This window comes from Talpa occidentalis, unplaced genomic scaffold, assembly GCF_014898055.3.
Source record: "Talpa occidentalis isolate TD23 unplaced genomic scaffold, MPIMG_talOcc4v2.1 talOcc4.9, whole genome shotgun sequence".
Classification (NCBI taxonomy): domain Eukaryota; kingdom Metazoa; phylum Chordata; class Mammalia; order Eulipotyphla; family Talpidae; genus Talpa; species Talpa occidentalis.
In genome coordinates, this window is record NW_023605305.1 from 28,998,918 (window position 1) to 29,015,321 (window position 16,404).

At 51.8% G+C, this 16,404-nt stretch overlaps 2 protein-coding genes across 8 annotated transcripts in view; both read right to left on the reverse strand.

The window, feature by feature from the left end:
• Positions 1-2,563, reverse strand: part of MKNK1 (MAPK interacting serine/threonine kinase 1) — a 42,682-nt gene extending 40,119 nt beyond the window's left edge. For 5 of the 7 annotated variants that reach the window (XM_037498500.2, XM_037498498.2, XM_037498501.2 and 2 more), the window contains exon 1: positions 2,524-2,563. The gene's annotated coding sequence lies outside the window, so the exon portion shown is untranslated. Of the gene's footprint in view, positions 1-1,597; positions 2,257-2,523 lie in introns of those variants that run through there. The other 2 variants (XM_037498502.2, XM_054690909.1) reach the window with 2 other exon arrangements.
• Positions 2,564-5,269: 2,706 nt separating this feature from the next.
• Positions 5,270-13,644, reverse strand: MOB3C (MOB kinase activator 3C). Its single transcript, XM_037499865.2, has 4 exons — positions 13,626-13,644; positions 10,057-10,525; positions 7,546-7,748; positions 5,270-7,230 (listed from the first exon to the last, which is right to left on the reverse strand). Exons 2-4 carry the CDS (start codon positions 10,472-10,474, stop codon positions 7,201-7,203), a joined length of 651 nt encoding a protein of 216 aa, XP_037355762.1. The 5' UTR covers positions 10,475-10,525; positions 13,626-13,644; the 3' UTR covers positions 5,270-7,200.
• Positions 13,645-16,404: the final 2,760 nt, after the last annotated feature.

Consider the following 16,404-nt stretch of genomic DNA (forward strand, 5'->3'; position numbering starts at 1 on the left):
AAAGCACTGAAAACAGTCTCTGCCACATAGTAAGAACTCAACAAACGCTAGATATGATATTAACAATGTGGAAGAGTAGAAAAAATAGTCAGGACTTCTTACTTCTAGTGCTATCTCCACTGCTGATTCCTTGTATAATCTATTATTGATCATGTCCTTTCCTTCTCTAGGTCTTTCCCGAATGTGTAAAATTAAAGCAGTAGAGCCAGAGGGCTCCCAAGGCCTTCTACCTTGAACAATGTATCTATCTATGATTAACAAAGAGCCCTCTAGTCTCTATGCTAAAGCTGTCAGCAAGGGAAAATGTGAATTTGTAGCTGCTGGACCCCAGATGAGAGTCCCATTCCCAGATGGGATGGCCAAGGCAGCACCTATGAGCTTTCCCCGTGTGAACTGGCTCACATTCGGTGCAGGTCCCTGAACAGAACCCCACCTCCCTTTCAGGAAAACTAGGCAAAGCAAGACAAGAGCCTTAGAGCAAGAACAGCAATAAGAACAGCAATTTAAGTTCTGCCTTGCACAGAACTCCTGCATTTTCTTGCCTTTTATTCTTATAATTAGGGCATCATCAATCTAAAATAGGGTTCTCCTTAGGCACAAAGAGAAGGAAAAATACAAAAGCCCACTCTGAACCTGAAAGCTCATAAAACAAAAACCAAAGCAAGTAAATAAAATATTTCACTGACTCATTCAACTATAAACACTGCGGAGGACTATTATGTGCCAGGCAGAGGAGGGAGGAGAAAGACGTGGGCTCTTGCCACCAGTGTTATCATTATATATGGGGTGACATCCCCAAGGCAGACAGTGATAAGAGTTATATGCTTTGCTATAGAAGATGGAAATTGGAACAACTAATTCAGTAGGAGAGTCAGAGAAGCTTCAAAGATAACAAGGCCATCTGAGACACGGCTCTTGAGAAAGAGGGACAAGCAAAGGAACATGTAGGGGGTGTTTGAGAAACAAAAACTAGTTAATTTTGACTGGGGCACAAGGTGCAAGTTTGGGAGAACAAAGGGAAACAACGCAGGATAGAGGTTTGGGAATAGATTATAGAGGCACCTGTCTATGAGGCTGAGGAGTCCAGCCTCTACATAGTAGGCAATGAAGCCCTCCAGGGTTTCTGAGTGTATATATATGATGAAAACACCATCTCAGCAAGATCACATGGGCACCCACCAAGAAGATGCAAAAGGAACCAGGTCACTAGATTACTGTGGGACCACATAACAGGAGGACCACATGCACTTCCTAAGCACGCACTGGAAACCAACAGTTCACGTTCACAGAGCTTCTCTCTCCCGCTGTTTAGTTTCATGCAATCTGAGTTTAAAGGTACTCACATGCCCCAGACTCTAACCATCAAAATCTGTTAGGGCACTAGAGTGACAGGCCTCCTAGACCAAGTCAAGAACTCAGCTAACCCTTTAGATTACAAAGGGAAGAGCTGAGGTGGGAGAAGTTGAGGGAGGGGACACCAAAATCTCTAGCTGGCCCAGCATCTTATACAAAACCCAAATACTAGGTGTCCTCCTAACATCACATGCAGCCTAGCTCTCTTTAGAGCTGACGCTAAAGGGAGTAGGGCTGAAAGTACCTGGCTGATGGCTCTGAGGATCCAGTGAAACAATATACATCAACTGCCAACCACAGTGGTTGGCACACGGGCAGTTGTCAATGAGCATTACTTCCTTTTCCACCCTGCAAAGTCAAACTGTCAATCCCACACCGGAGCTTCAAGACCTAGATCGCCTCACCCTCCCCCCAGGGCCTCTCTAAAGTACCTCAATCCAAAGTGACCTGATTCCTAGAAGTCACAGCCACCATGTACTCAGCACTCCTTTCATGACAGGTGCTACACTAGGTGACACATGGAATCTTATTCAACCTCCGCGATGACTTCCTATGCCCTTTCCCTTTCCTAAAGCTCTGTGAAGGGAAATGACTTGCCCCAGAACACACACCTAGGAGAGGTGAGATCTGAAGCCAGGACTGCCTGACCCCAAGGACAAACACTTCCAATACTTCATTCCTGTCACCCTGGCCTCTGATCTGCTACTTTCAGAGAGGTAGCCTGCAAACTCCCAAAAAAGAGACTGCATCTGACACTATAATTCCCCCCTCACTGAGCCGCCCACAAGTCAGGGGGTTTTAAATGAAAACGGATAACTTTAAAATTAGGTAGCACACAGATGCTATAAATTCCTCACAGGAAAAATTAATTCATGTTTTGAGCTGCCTGAGCCTTAAGCCCAGCCAGAGAGCCCGACAGGGACAGAGCTTCAAGCCGGCCCCACACTGAGCTCCGACCTCGGACACCTGTCACAACCCCAGCCCCGGGCTCGGCACACTCGGCGTCGCGGAGACAGCCCTAGGGAAGCGTCCTTCGGCTGTTCCCTGGGCAGCAGAATCGGGTCGTGACCTCGGGCGGCTCTGACGGCCCTGACAGCCCCGTCCCGACTCGCTCACAGAGCCCCCCCAGCCCGGTCTGCTCAGAGGGCTACCTCTCTGGCTCGCTGTTACCTGAGCTGACTCCAGGCGGCACCGGTCGCGCGCACCCCCACCTGCAGCTCCCGCGGCCGAGAACGCGGAAGAGGCGGTCCTAGGCCCGGGGGGTGGGCCCGACCGCAGAAGGGCGTGGGGAGGCGGAGCCGCGCATGCGCCTAGCGGTCACGCCTGGCGAGGTCTCGCTACTGCGCAGGCGTGATCGTTGAGGGGTGGGGCGAGGGGCGGGGCGATGGGTGGGGCTGGGAATGGGGCTGGTCTTTGGACGCTGTCTTTTCGGTGTGAACGTGGGGAAGTTGGGGAAGCGCCTGGGGGGAGGACACCAGGCAGCAGCAGGTGTAATTAACATTTTCCGAGAGCTTCTGCAAGCCAGGAAGGAATTTTTCAAGTGCCTTTTATCTCTAGGGGCTTCTGCCAGTCTTTTCTAAAATGAGAACTGATTCTGTAAAATTTCTCAAAAGGTGTGGGCGTCTGCAGCTTCACTCCTTGAGTAAAACAGTACCTTAAAAAAAATTGTAAGTTCCTTTCTTGGATAAAAGCATGCAAATAAATGGATGCCTCAGCCAGCCCCTGACTGTCACGCCCTTAGGCTGCAAGTGTGATGAAGTAATGTGAGTGTTGACTTGGGTTTATTTCAGGTCCTGACTCCAAGTGTGTTTCTTCCTTGGTGAAATGGAAGTAAACATCCCTTCCCTGCCTGTCTCAGGATTGTTGGGGGAGCCTGGTGAGCAGTGCTAGTTAGAGAGACTCTTGGACTTCCTTCTCATTATCCACCTGACGAAAGTTTGTTCCCTTGGGCTTAGCCTTCTCATCTGTGCTATGGAAGGAGGTCTGGAACTTTAGGGAACATACAGGGCTTTGCTAGATTTCCCAGTCTGGGAAGGCTAGAGAAGGAGGCCTCCCGGGCATCTGTTCAGTCAGCTCCAGAGTTCCTCCGTCCAACCTAAGGTCCCTGTGCACCCTGACCTCTCCCACCTATCACTTCCAAGCCCACCCAAGCCTCATGTTATTAAGACCATAATAGCCAGTTTCCCCCTCTGTCTCAATGTCTCAATAGCCAGCTGGTCCTCAGTCACACATGTCTGTTCCAATCTAGGCTCTCAAAGGTGCTATCTCCTCCACGGGGCTCCCATTAGCCTCTGAGATCAGGGTTCTGGGAGGGCCTCCCAAATCAGGCAAAGCACCAGCCAAGCTGTGACTCCATTTAACACACCACGCAGTTCCCAGGGGTGGGGTAGTGGCAGCAGGACACCTCAAAGAAGCTGCAGTGTTCATGAGGGCCAAGGGTGTTGGGGCATCCTTTACTCAACAGGTGGATGCCCTGCCTAAAGGTGGGGACAGTGGCTTGCTTCCTCATTCCCTGTTCCAATTATTTTTATGGATTTTGAGCCAACAGAAAAACAAAGTCTTCTACAGTCTGTCTTTTTACCCACAACACATAATCTCTCCTGCAACACATAACCCTGCCCTGCCATTTTCCCATGTGGGAGTTCTTTTCTTTGTATTGCTGAGCCCCAGCTCTCTCCTTTTCCTCTGCCTCTGTCCTTTCTAAGCACCCCTCTCTGAACTTCTCAGAAGAGTTCTGTGATTGGCTTCTTGATGTATTCAGACATCCCCATGTAAGGTACAGATGTTGGCCTCCCAGTTCTGAGAAACCTACCCTTACTGCCAGGTATATTTGAAAACAACCCAGAGCCTGAACTGAGAGTCCAAGCTGCCCAGTAATTGAGGAGGCAGTGAATGACCTGTCATAGGAGGTCTGTAACCAGAGTTGCCTCTTAGAATGCTGGACTGGGGCCTCTGATGAGCCAGAAAAAGGGACGGCAGAGCACAGGGCCTTACAGGCCCTAGAGCAGTGAAAAAGGGCATACTGGGCACCAGGGAGACAGGCAGATAGTCAAGGCCCAACTTGATTCAGTAAGCTATTTTATGTTGAGCATTTAGAATTATACCAAAAACATAGTGAGCACTAGCTATTATTATTGTCAATGAGCCACAGACTTTGAGTAATGGAGGAACTTAAATCAGTTCCTTACCCGTACCTGTCAAAACTAGATAAGAGAAACTGAGGAAAGGCAAGGCAAAGAACCTGCTGTAGTACCTTGGGGGCTGGGCTGTAAATGGAATCCCAGCCTCTGCTTCCCAGGAAGATCACTGCACAAAGCCTGCTGTCTCCTTAAGTAGAGGGGAGAACCTTAGGTTGACCTTGCTGGCTCTTGACAACCAAGTCATTTTTCAACTCCTGTCTGGGCAGCCTGTGGGTTAGGGCAGTGGAGTAGCAACAAGAGTGAGCTAAGAGACGCATATATTTGCTGGGGAATAAGCTCAAGGGTCAGCCCCATGTCCTGCCATCCCCATTTTGAACTCTAACAAGTACCCAACAAAGAGCCTTCTCTTAAGCAGGGTATCCGCTGCTGTGATTAGGTATGGGACTGCATTTCAGCCTTGTCCCTTAAACCACTAGCCCCTATAAACCATCCATATTAGGGGATGGGGTGAGAATAGACCATGAGTGGTAAACAAGGAAAGACTCCTCCAAGAGACTGAGTTTCCACAAGGCAAGGGCCAGCCCCCCATGGGTCCTAGCCCAGCCTAGCCCAGAATTTCCCGATCCTTGGGAAAAGCTTGGTGTCTCTACCCTGGAGAGCTGGGCCAGACATGACACACCAGTCAGCCTTTCACGTGGCTTAGGATCTCAGGACAAAAAGCCCTCCCTGCCCAATTCTGCCCAGTTCCTTTCAGGGTCTGCTTGGAGCCATGTGGCACCCAGACCACAGCAGTGTCACTCCAGTTCTCCTCCTTTATTTTACCAAAAATAACAACAAAATCTTCTGTTTCACAAAATTAGATCATCCTCTCCCCCCTCAAGATTAGCACTGACCACAGCCTAGAGTCTATCATCCAAACCCCAGCCCACCCTGGGGGAATCTGATTCCCCACTCCAGAGCCTCTGACAAAACGACTGGGTCAGTGTGTTTCTGGAAACTTCTCTGGAAGCAGCAGTCCCAAGTCCAGCTGGCTGGTCCCAAGAGTCCCATCTGCTTCCTCAGAGTCAGGCAGTTGCTGGGCCACAAAGAGAGGCATGATTTTGGAGGCATGGGCTCAGCAGACATCCCCTGAAGAACTGAGGGGGTGGTGGGGCGCACTGGCCTCAGGCTCTAAGCAGGAACAGCTGTGTCCTGGAAGGGGGCTGTCAAACCCTCTTTCCATGTGCATCTGATCACCCCATGTGGCATGCTGCAAGCCCTGGGGTGGGAGTCAGATCCCTGGTTTCTATTTCAGTTCCACAAAAAAGCTCTGCTGCGAGGTCTTGGCCAGTTTCTTCCTCCTCTCCTCTTGGCTTCAGTTTCCTCCTCTGCAGGTGGATGATCCTGCGAGTGAGACTGGGTGATCCTCACACATCTTTGCTGGTTCTCCACGCTAGCCTCCCATCATGGAGGCTCTGGAAAGGGAGGGCCCATTCCTGCCCCAGTTTCCCCCATGTGGCTCTGGGCAGTGGGCTGGGCATGGGGTGCTGAGTATTGGAGTGCTGAATGATCATTCCAGTTTCTCTGGGATAGCTATACTCTGATATCCAACCAGTTGATATGCCTCAGGGATGATTGGGAAGGAGGGAACTTCTTGTAGCATGGGGGCTCTCCAAGCCTAGAAAAGTCCACTTGCTAGCTACAAGGTCCTTGGTGTCCTGAGATGGGAGACAAGACTCTGGCGTTTCCCAGTTTCCACTAGCTCCTTGGGTTGGAGGATTATCTTGTGGTAGGCTTCAGATCCTGGGAGCCAAGTCTATAGATTCTGGGAGTTAGAATGGAACACATGCTTCCCAATCGAAGGGTCAGGAACATGAGGGACCACTCCCAAGCCCCAGGAGGCTCTCCATAATCAGGCCTTCCTGGAGGCAGAGGGATGAGTGAAATGACAGTACATACACATCTCTGGCTCAGCAAAATCAGACCTGTGTCTGTTCTGGGCCAGAGGTTTGATTATTCATGGCAAGGCTCCCCTTTCTATCACCCCACAGCAACCCAGAACTCATGGTGACAGGAGATGGTAGCCGGGAAGGTTAGAACATAGAGATATATCTACAAGCACATCTTATGCACTTACACACATGGTCACACACACCAGGCAGGGTCGCTGACCTGTCATTACTCCCACAGTGGCCATGGTCTGATGGTCCCAGTCACTCCTCCTTCCATCCATCCACTTATGGAGTGCCTACTTGTGCCAGGGAGGGTCTAAGGCGGCTGGCTTTCACAGCTAACACAGCTCACAGTCAAGATCTCTCTCTCACACTCCCGCGCATGCACATGCACACACACACATGGACCGCTCACTCATTTGTTCCTTTCTTACCATTACCTCAGCCACATCCAATAGGCTTGGGAACCCCCATGCAAGGGTCAAATATCAAAGCAAAAACTCCCGAGCCAACCCTGCCCCAGACTTCATGCCAGAGGTTTGACTCCTCCTTCCCTTCTGTTTGCCCACCTTTATGTTCTCCCCTTCTCATTCACAAGTAGTTAGAGGACACGTGGACTCACTCCTGACAACCAAAAGTCCAGGGGCTTTGGGTGTATGGAGGGGTCCCAGGGCATGAGAGTCATCTGCCACCAGATTCCTGAGGGTCCCTGGCCCTAACCACTCTGTATTCGGATGGTCAATCCAACAGGCAACAAGGTCCATGCTTGGTCCATGTCAGTGACAGATCCGCTCTGTCATCTCCTTCTGCAGAGACACAAGGTGGGGAGTCGTCAGTTACAGCTCAACTGCCAGGCAGCCCCTTCCCATGCCATAGAGTCTGGCTGCTCTTCTGCCTGAATCTGGCCCCTTCCTGCCCCCAACTCTAACTCCAGTTTGCAGATCTGAGTTTGTAAACTGACACGTGAATGAATTCTCTATTAAGTACTGAATCCATGTTAAGTGAATTGCCTTCAACTAATTCATCATGAGTATTGGATTTTCTTAGAGCAGGTAGCCTTTGGATCTAAAACTCATGGAACTTAGCCCCGCTCAGGGAGGGGAGTGTGGGCTGGGCCTCACCAGTGGCTCCAGCTCCCGCTGGTCCACCAGGCTGAACTCTCGGATGAAGTAGTAGAAGTGCTTGTAGCAGGTGTTGACGTGTGCTTCGGCGCCCATGCTGAGGATGCTGTCAAAGTGGTGGATGTAGACGTGGACAAACACTCGAAAGAGGCGGGTCAGGATCTTGGTGCAGACCTGCTGGAAGTTCTTAGGGAAGGGAACTCCTGGAGATGGGGATGGTCACAAGTGGGGGGATCAGCATCTTAGTGATGAAGCTCCACCCAGCTCTGCCTCCCCCTCTGCTAGGCGGCCTTTACCCAGATGGCCTCTTCCCTAATATACTTCTCTGTGGGAGACACGAGAGATCATGGTTTGCTTTCTCCCACACTTCCCTTTTTTAAGGAAGCAGGCCTCTCCCCTGCTGAAATACAAATCATTGTCCACATTTTCCCATCAAGCAAAGCAGGACTTTATAACCTTGTTGGGGTGACTAATCAACCCTTCTTAGATTATTATGAAAGTTGTGCCTAAACTCTCCCCAGAAATATATGCATCTGCAGGTATATGCACGTGACACCATTGGATACACTTCCCAGGTGGAGTTCCTCAACACCCGAGGTTCACTTTTTTTTTAAAGATTTATTTATTTATACAAGAACCGGGGTACTCGCCAGATGTGTGGGAGGGTGAGTGGATTCACCAGAGACAGAGCAGGGAACAGAACAGGTAGACTGATGAAATGCACTGCTGAGGGGAGCAGTGGGCAAGACAGGAGAGATCTGCTGCTCCATGTGGGTTTCTCCCCACCCCGCCGGGATTTGAACCCGCGCTGCAGAGGCTGCAGACAGCTTCATAGTGCCACGCGCTCAACCGCCTGCGCCACCAGGGAGGTCCTGAGGTCCATTTTTAAAAACATGGGCCATCAGAATTAAATCCTAATTTCTTCAAGCAATGCCTGATCAAGACTTTCGTGATCTGAACCTGACCTCCCTCACCAACCCTACCCCACACCTTCCTCTTTTTCCCTGTTCACACAGAAGGTGCTACACCCCCAATCTTAAATATTAATATATCTTCAAGAACTAATTCAGATAGCTCTCATTTCTTCAAATATTCAATTGCACTTACAAAGAACCTTCTATTTTTGAACCTGGCCCTGTGTTATGTGCCCTTTGCACCTGTGGCCTCTAATCCTTAAAACCACGCCACTGCTGGAAAAGACAGTCCTTCCAGAAATGATAAAACAGCAATGCACAAAGATAAAGCCACTTGTCCAAGGCCACAGGACTATTAATTAGAGAGCATATTTAAGCCTACTTTGACGGCACTGCAGCGCCCCTCAGAGATAAATTATATAAACCCTGCTTGAGAGAAGCTCTAACATCTGAAAAAAAGGCACAGTTTTCGTACAGTCCCCCCCATTCCTTAGGTTGGGGATCTTTTGGTGACTATGCTTTCTTTTTTGCTGTGGCACAGCCATTCAGGGTTAAAGCACAGAAATCTGGGGTCTCACTGGCCAGGGAGTTAAGGTCAGGAGGGAAAAAGGGCCCAGATGCAGCCAACACTGGCTCAGCTTGCCCCAGAGGCCTTCCCCTTTCTGACGGAGTCCTGCCTCCCTGTGGGCCCTTCCAAGCTCAGCCCAGATCCCTATGACTCGTCCTGCCCATCAGACCTGGGATCTGAGCTCCAGTTCTGAGTCCCTCCTAGTTCGGTTTGCTGTCCTTCTCTTGGCCTCAGTTTCTTCCCATGTGAAATGAAGATACTCATTGTTGGGCATGATAGTGCAGGAAATGGCTGGGGAGGGGCCGTAGGCACTGAATTGTGACTCAGTGCCCGGCTTTCCTCAGCAGGCAGACTTCTCCCCTCTGGGCTTGACCACTCTGCCCCACCTATGTCTGATTCTCATAGCTGTAACAGGGAAAACCAGAGGCCAGATGGGGCTGGGGCAGCTGTGATGCACACAGTGTCATGTCTACTCTGCTCCTGGGCCAACACTCCCTACTGCTGCTCTGGGTTGGGGATGCAAGGCCATCACTCATCTCTCTCCCCACCCTTACCCGTCTGTGCTGTGCAACTCAGATAAGAAAAGACCTGCGCCTGACAAGGGAAAATTCTGCCCTTCAAGCCCCTAGAGGTGAAGATACCATCCCATCCGGCCCACCCAGTCCCCACCCTTCCTTTTCCCGGGGCCAGGACTCAGAAGGAACTCCCAGGAGGCTGCAAGTCAAACAGCCCAAGCAGGCTAGGAACACACTGAGGCACCTGTACTGGAAGATTCTGAAAATCATAATATACATGGTCTTGCGGGTGGGGGCACACTCAAATTTCAGACAAGAGCCCCAAACTGAGTGTCAGGAAGTCCTAACTCAAGATGCCAGCCCTTAAGCAGGCCACCTGATTGAGCCTCAGTTTCATCTTCTATAAAATGGGGGTGAAAATCACACCCCTTCCCCCATTATAGAATTGTTGCATCATACTACACACTTCAGCTGACCCCAGCTCCCTCCTGCCTACCCGCCTGCAGGCACTCACCAACACGCGTGGGAAAGACATCCTCATCGTTGATGAGGCCCTCGATCCAGTCCATGAGCAAGGCCATGTAGCGCGGCGCGGAGAGCTTGGCCGGCCGCCGATACTGGCGCTCGTCCTGCCAGCGGTACTCATAGCGGGGCCCTCCGGCCATGACCGGACAGCTGGTCTCGCTGCAGCGCTCGGCCATGGTGCCATAGATGAGGTTAATGCGGTTGAAGAAGTCCACCACGTGCACGGCGATCCAGTCGTCGATGTTCTCCCCAGGAGGCAGCCTCACCACACTCCGCAGGTCCAGGCCGGACTTGAGCGATGCCTGGGCCTTCTTGTACAGCTCAAAGCGCTGCGTGCCCGGCTCGAAGCGCTTCCGAGGCCGGAACGTCTTGTCCTTGGCGAACACCTGCTTCAGGCACAGGGCCATGGCCAGCCAGGGCTGAGGGCCAGGTGTCCAGGGGCAGGACTTGCGGCTGCCCTGTCAGGGACAAGAGCCCGGGAGCATGTTGGTTGGGTTCTTACCAAATGGGCTTCCCACCACACTTGCCTCTCACCTCTCAGCCTTTGGCTAGACTCTGCAGGGAATCTAAGTCCTCCCATCCCTCAGTCCAGCATCTCAGCCTTATTTCCAGGTGACCCTGAGAGTCCCCCACCAAGCACGCAGAGCCCTCCTGCTTTATTTTTTTGCCCTTTCATTGCATCTTACAGAGGCCGGGGCTGGGTTCCAAACAGGTGCTCCTCCACTTGCCATTGACCATTAGAGGCTTCCTGCAGGCCTGCCAGGAGGCAAGGACGGATGAGGTGACCTCTGCAGGCCCCACAGGCCAGCTGGCACAGCGTGGGAGAACCTGGTTGCATTGTACTAGGCGTAAGGAGAGGGTTCTGCCTTCAGCTTCCTCTGGGATATCCCGCAGTCTATCCGGCCACCGGGGATTCCCAAGGAGCGGCAGGGACTTTTCTACCAAAAATGTCCTTTCCTTTCATAACCCTGAAAGAGGAAAGGCCCTCATATGGTCAGCTGGGCAGTCTCTGTGGCTGCAGAAGCTGGAGGAAAGGGGGAGGGTGGTACCACTTCCTCCAGCAGTAGCTGGAGAGCCTTCCCCACAGCCAGCCTCCTCCGGCCTGAAACCAACAAACCATAGGCTCCACCCCCTGCACCTGACCTGTATATTCCTGGAGCACCTACTATGTGCCTGGCAGTAGGAAGGATGAAAATGCAGTTGATCACCCAGCAGGGACCACCTAGAATTTAGATGAATTTACTTTGCCTCTAGAATTGAAGGCTCTCAGACACAGAGCAGACTTTGGAGCAGAGCCCCAGGCTTGGAGGAAGGTGTCCTGGGTTCCAGTCCCAGCTGAGCCATATAGAGGGAATGGATTTAGCCCATGCAACTTCCTGGGTCACTCCTTTATAGGTCAGGTTCTGGAACTCTCGGGGTAGTCATCTCATCTCCCCGGGAGTGTGTGAGCTTAAGAGAGAAATGCAGCTGCAGGTACTTATGAGACTGGAATTTAGCCACGAACTGAGCATTGATGAGACCCCAGACTGATGCGAAGGCTGAGTGTACCCCAAGCACTAGAGTTCTGGTTGCAGGCTGAACTTTGACCTGGCTCTGACCCTCCTCAGTTTGAGTCCCGAAACCTAGCTCTAGACTGAGGCTTGAATATAGCCACGAAGACTGGCCTTGACCTCAGCTGACACTGGAGCATTTCCTTCCTCACATCTCTAGTACTGCTGGGACAGGACTGGGGAAGAGAGGATGGGATCAAGGTGACACCTGGGGATAACTAAATGTACAGCACGTAGGAAGAGGTGTCCTGTCAGGCAACAAGGCAAGCTAGTGGAGAAGTTTAGAACAAGGATTCTTCCTTGTACTTGCATCAGGAGAGGCCAAGATGGGGGCTGTCAAGTAAAATGGGAGGAGATGGAGAATAAGGGCAGTTCTCCTCACAGGATCTTGTCTCTTGAAAATAACCTCAAAGATGTGGAAGGTCACCTCATCCATCCCCTGTCCTCAGACTGGAACCTGAGCCTCCTGACCCAAGAGAAGGAGGTTTCTCTGCTCTGCTTGCTACCTCCATTCTAAACTCTGGGGCAAGAGCTTCCAAAATCACTCACACTGCAATTAGGTGGGGTTCCTGGGCTCTTCAGTTTGCAGTTACTAACAGACCCTCACCCTGGCATTTAATACCTCATCTTACCTTTCCTGACCCCTTCCCTGCACCAACCAACCTGGACTTCTTCCTGATTCCTGACTGTACGCCCCACTTTGCTGCGTCTGTGTTTTTTTTTTTTTTTACCCTCTGCCTGACTGCACATGGCCAGGATGGATGCTATCCCTTCCCATAGCCCCCTCTACTGAACCCAGGTCTCTATCTCCTTGAGTGGAGGCTGCTCCCCCCAGCCTGAGGGCCTGGCGCATAGCCCATGCTCAGGCTTTAAGGAAAGCTTAGAATCAAGAGCCTTAGAGTTGAAATAGCCCTGAGAAAACAACTGGCCCAACCCACTTCTTGTACAGATGGGGAAAGTGAAGCCCAGAAGAGGACCTGAGGTACCTTCACATAACAAAACCCGTGCAGGGGCTCTCCAATGTCAGAATTGGGAACTGGGACACGGCAGGGCTCAGTAGGACAAGTAAAGGATCATTTTCTTGCACGGGCTGGCCTCTGGCCTGAGGAAGGGGAAAGGCGGGGAGCGGAGGACGAGAACATCACACACTGATCCTCTCCCACACCCCACAGCAATTTGGGTGTCCTGACTAGTGAACCCCACCTTCCCGTTGTAGAACTTCACAGTCTGGGTCTTTCAAACCCAGGAAAAAGTAAGCTCAGCTGGGGTGGGAGTAGAGGGATCTATCTATGCCACTTGTGTCTACAACTTCTCTTCCCACCTGACCTATATGCCCTGAGTTTCTATGCCTCACAGAACCTTTCTGTCCCTTTCCCTGAACCATGGTCATTTCTCCTCTTAGCCTTGTTTCCTAACTTTGGGGATTCTTTTACTCCTAAAGTGGGCAGTCTCTCGCGGGTGGGCATCTGGATGTTCCAAATGAAGACCCAGAGTGGCCCCGGGCCTGTTTCTGACCTTTAACTCCCTGACAGGGCCACACCTGCCACTCCCAGGGCCTGGCCCCAAATATCTGTAGGGGCTGGCCCCACTTTGAACCCAGAATCCAGCCCCAGCGCCGTGCGATGGGGTGACACGGGGGGCAAAGATCCGAGGGAAAAGCGAAGGCGGAGCCCCTGCTCTTGCCTGCCACACTCACCAGCCAGGGCCACCCCTCGCCACCCGCTGCACCCCTTACGGCCGCTCTCCCCCGACAGCCAGCAGGAAGGTCTGGCTGTAGGACCCAGAGGAGCAAATCTGACATTTCCGCTCCTGAGGACACGCCCCCGCAACCACCGCCACCCCCAACTCCAGAGTTTCGCCGCTCGGAGCCCGGGACCTCCGGCCGAGGACCGTGGGCAGCCGCCCCTCGCGCCGAGGCCGCCCCCCCGACGCCGACGAAGAGCTAAAGGGGCAGCCGGGCAGCCGCGCCGTGCGCGCCGCGGGGCGAGTGGGGCCGGCGCTCACTCACCCGGGGCGCCTCGGCGGGTTGGCGCGAGGCCTCGCGCGTCCGCGGGGTCCAGCCCCAGCGCGCCGGGTCGCCTCTGCGAGCGCTCCGGGCCTGCGGGTTCTCTCGTCAGTCCGCGGGTGGCCGGCCTGCCCTGCGGGGCCCGCGGTCCACCTCCCGCCCCGGAGTTGACGCCAGCTCCGCCCCGGCCTGCCCGGCCCCGCCACGCCGCGGCCTCGGGGCGGGGGAAGGGGCGGGGATAGGGGACCCCCACCCCCGGAGTACAGATACACGCCCGCCTTTCCGGAAAGGGCTTATCGTTGTCCCAGCTTCCCTTTGGGTAAACGACTGAGCTTCTGGCTCGTTCCTTGTCTCTGGTTGCTAAGGAAGCTGAGAACACTCAGCTGTAGAATGGGGACAAGCCCAGCTTCTCTGGAGCAGAGACAAGAGCTCTGAGCGGTTTCCTTGCTTCCTAGTGTCATCTGTGTCTCACTTGGCCCTGAGGACAGTAAGGGATCAGGTCTGTCCTAGCATATCCCGGTTACTGGCATAGTGCCCGGCACAAACACCCTGTTTGCCGAATGAATGAATGAATGAATGAATGAACGAATGCATGCTTGCATGCCTTGGGAATGATGAGTGGGTCCTTCTCCCAGAACCGAAGACTGACCCCAAGAGTGCTCAAATCACAGATTCCCACCTCCTTGCCTTCCGGGGCTGGCATATATTCCCAGGCTGAACTGATCCTCCTGATTCCTCACTTAAAGTCACCTATTTCCCACTGCTAGACCTTTGTTACAGCGGTTCCCACTGAATATCTTCTTTCCCTACTTTCCTACCTAGATTCCTCCCCTGAGGACATACATAGATCCTGCACCAGTATTTCGTGCACACTTGTGGGTCTAGGCCCAGGGACCAGTTGGTTCTGTTTTGGGTGGGAGGGAAGGTTGGAGGCAGACAGATGGGTTACAGAAGTCACCCATGGGGTCTGGGAAGAGAACAGGTGGGTTAGGGGAGAGCTGGAGGAGGGTGGTGGGCATTTGACTTGGCACAGATGCTGCTGGGGGCTCCTCTTTTGTCTGGATCTTCTGCTTGCTAGCTGGCATGAGAACGCACTGGATCCTTCAGGTTCTTAGTTCATGGAACTGAGGATTCATTCTTATGTTGAGTACCTATTTTTTTTTCCCAGTCTAAAGTTCTCTTTATTTTGCTGAGTCTTAATGCGGCCCCAAATCCCCTGAAAACAAACATTTGTGTATGCAGAAGGAGTTCAGATCTGGTCCTTCATTTGTTTGATATCCTAATCAATACCCGTGAGAATTAACCCTGCTGTGAGAGCATGGGATCAGGTGATGAAACTGACTCAGTTGTTGACCTCTGCTGACCACAGATCAGTAGGGGGGCGAGGGACAGCGATAACACAAGGTCAGTGCTCAGTCATCCAGCAGTGAGAACATGGTTATGGACTAATGGCCAGCACTTTGTAAGAGCGGGGTTATCTGCAGGAAACACGTGCAACATCCAGTCTGGGCAATTAAAGGGTTTAAAGGTGGCATTATTCAGAGCTATGATCATGGTATAGTGATACCAAAGGCTAGCAGCGAGGCCCTATGTTGTCTGCTCTAGGCTGAGGCTGTCACCCCTAGGCTGAGGGGTGCTAGGAGGGAGTGATAAAAGTGGAAGCTGTGAGGAAGGGGCTATTAATGGGAACTGTTCCCTAAGCTTGAGGGGCATAGTCAGCTCACAGCAACTATATTGTGAAGAACTGGGTATATAAAGGGGCCTCATTTCCTTTCCTTTCTCCTTCTTTCCCTCCCTCCAATCTCTGGCCAGGTTTCCCCACTGGCCAGATCCTACCCAAAGTTAAGCATGAGGAAACCTGTTGATTCAGCCATAGAGGTGGGCCTTTTGGAGCCTAGAGCTGGACGGAGGAGGGTAGAGAGTGCAATGGAAGGACAGTGGAAGATACTCAGCACATGTGCTTAAGGGTGACTTTACAAAGGAAATAGAAACGGCTTGTGCTTTCCTTATCATTCAGTTCTAAATATTTCATAATTTCATTGTCATTTCCTCTTTAACTCATGGATTTAGAAGTATGTTTTTCAGTTTCTCAACCTATGGGAGGTTTATGTTTTTCTTGTTGACTTCTAATTATATTGCATTGTGGTCGGAGATCATGGTCTGTAAGATTCTTTGGAATGTGATTTGACTCCCTCTGTGGCTTTATACATGGTCATTTGCTGTACCTCCAGGACGGACAGGAATTCACTGGGTAAAGAGTGGAAAACATAGGATCTTACATGGTGGGAATTACAGATGATACATTTTAAAGACACTTTAGATGTTCCCAGCTCATTCATAGAGTCCCGGGGCATCTGCCTCAGTATAAGCTGATGGGATGGCAAGAGGGGGTTAGGAGAAGCCAGAGATGCCTCAAATACCTGTACCAGCTTCCAGTGGCTATTGGTTTGAGCTGGAGAGATTGTCTTTTTCTAGAAGGCTGTTTTGGCTGAGAATACCCAGACCTTAAGGTCCTATCTTTCCCACACATTGGCTTTGTGACCTCAGGTTACTCCTGCCTCTCTGATGGCATGCTGTTACCCTGCAGCATGCACTGCACAGGACAGTCACTGTCCCCTGCCACTGTGTCCTGAGATAAGTGGCTCAAATAAGGCCCTCTCTAAGAAGTTTGGTGGGTGCCTTTTGAGGACCTAGGAAGGGAAGCACCCTCTTCCACTGCATAGCCCAGACACCTCAGTTTTATAAAACTATATGCAAAAGGAAAAAAAAAAAAAGAGAAATG

Excerpts from the sequence above, each read along its gene's own strand:
- MOB3C (XM_037499865.2), bottom strand. The coding sequence starts at position 10,474 with ATGGCCCTGTGCCTGAAGCAGGTGTTCGCCAAGGACAAGACGTTCCGG. Across the intron at positions 7,749-10,056 it reads TGTCTTTCCCACGCGTGTTG|GAGTTCCCTTCCCTAAGAAC; the intron begins GTGAGTGCCTGC and ends CCCCATCTCCAG. Across the intron at positions 7,231-7,545 it reads AGCGGGAGCTGGAGCCACTG|AAGGAGATGACAGAGCGGAT; the intron begins GTGAGGCCCAGC and ends GTGTCTCTGCAG.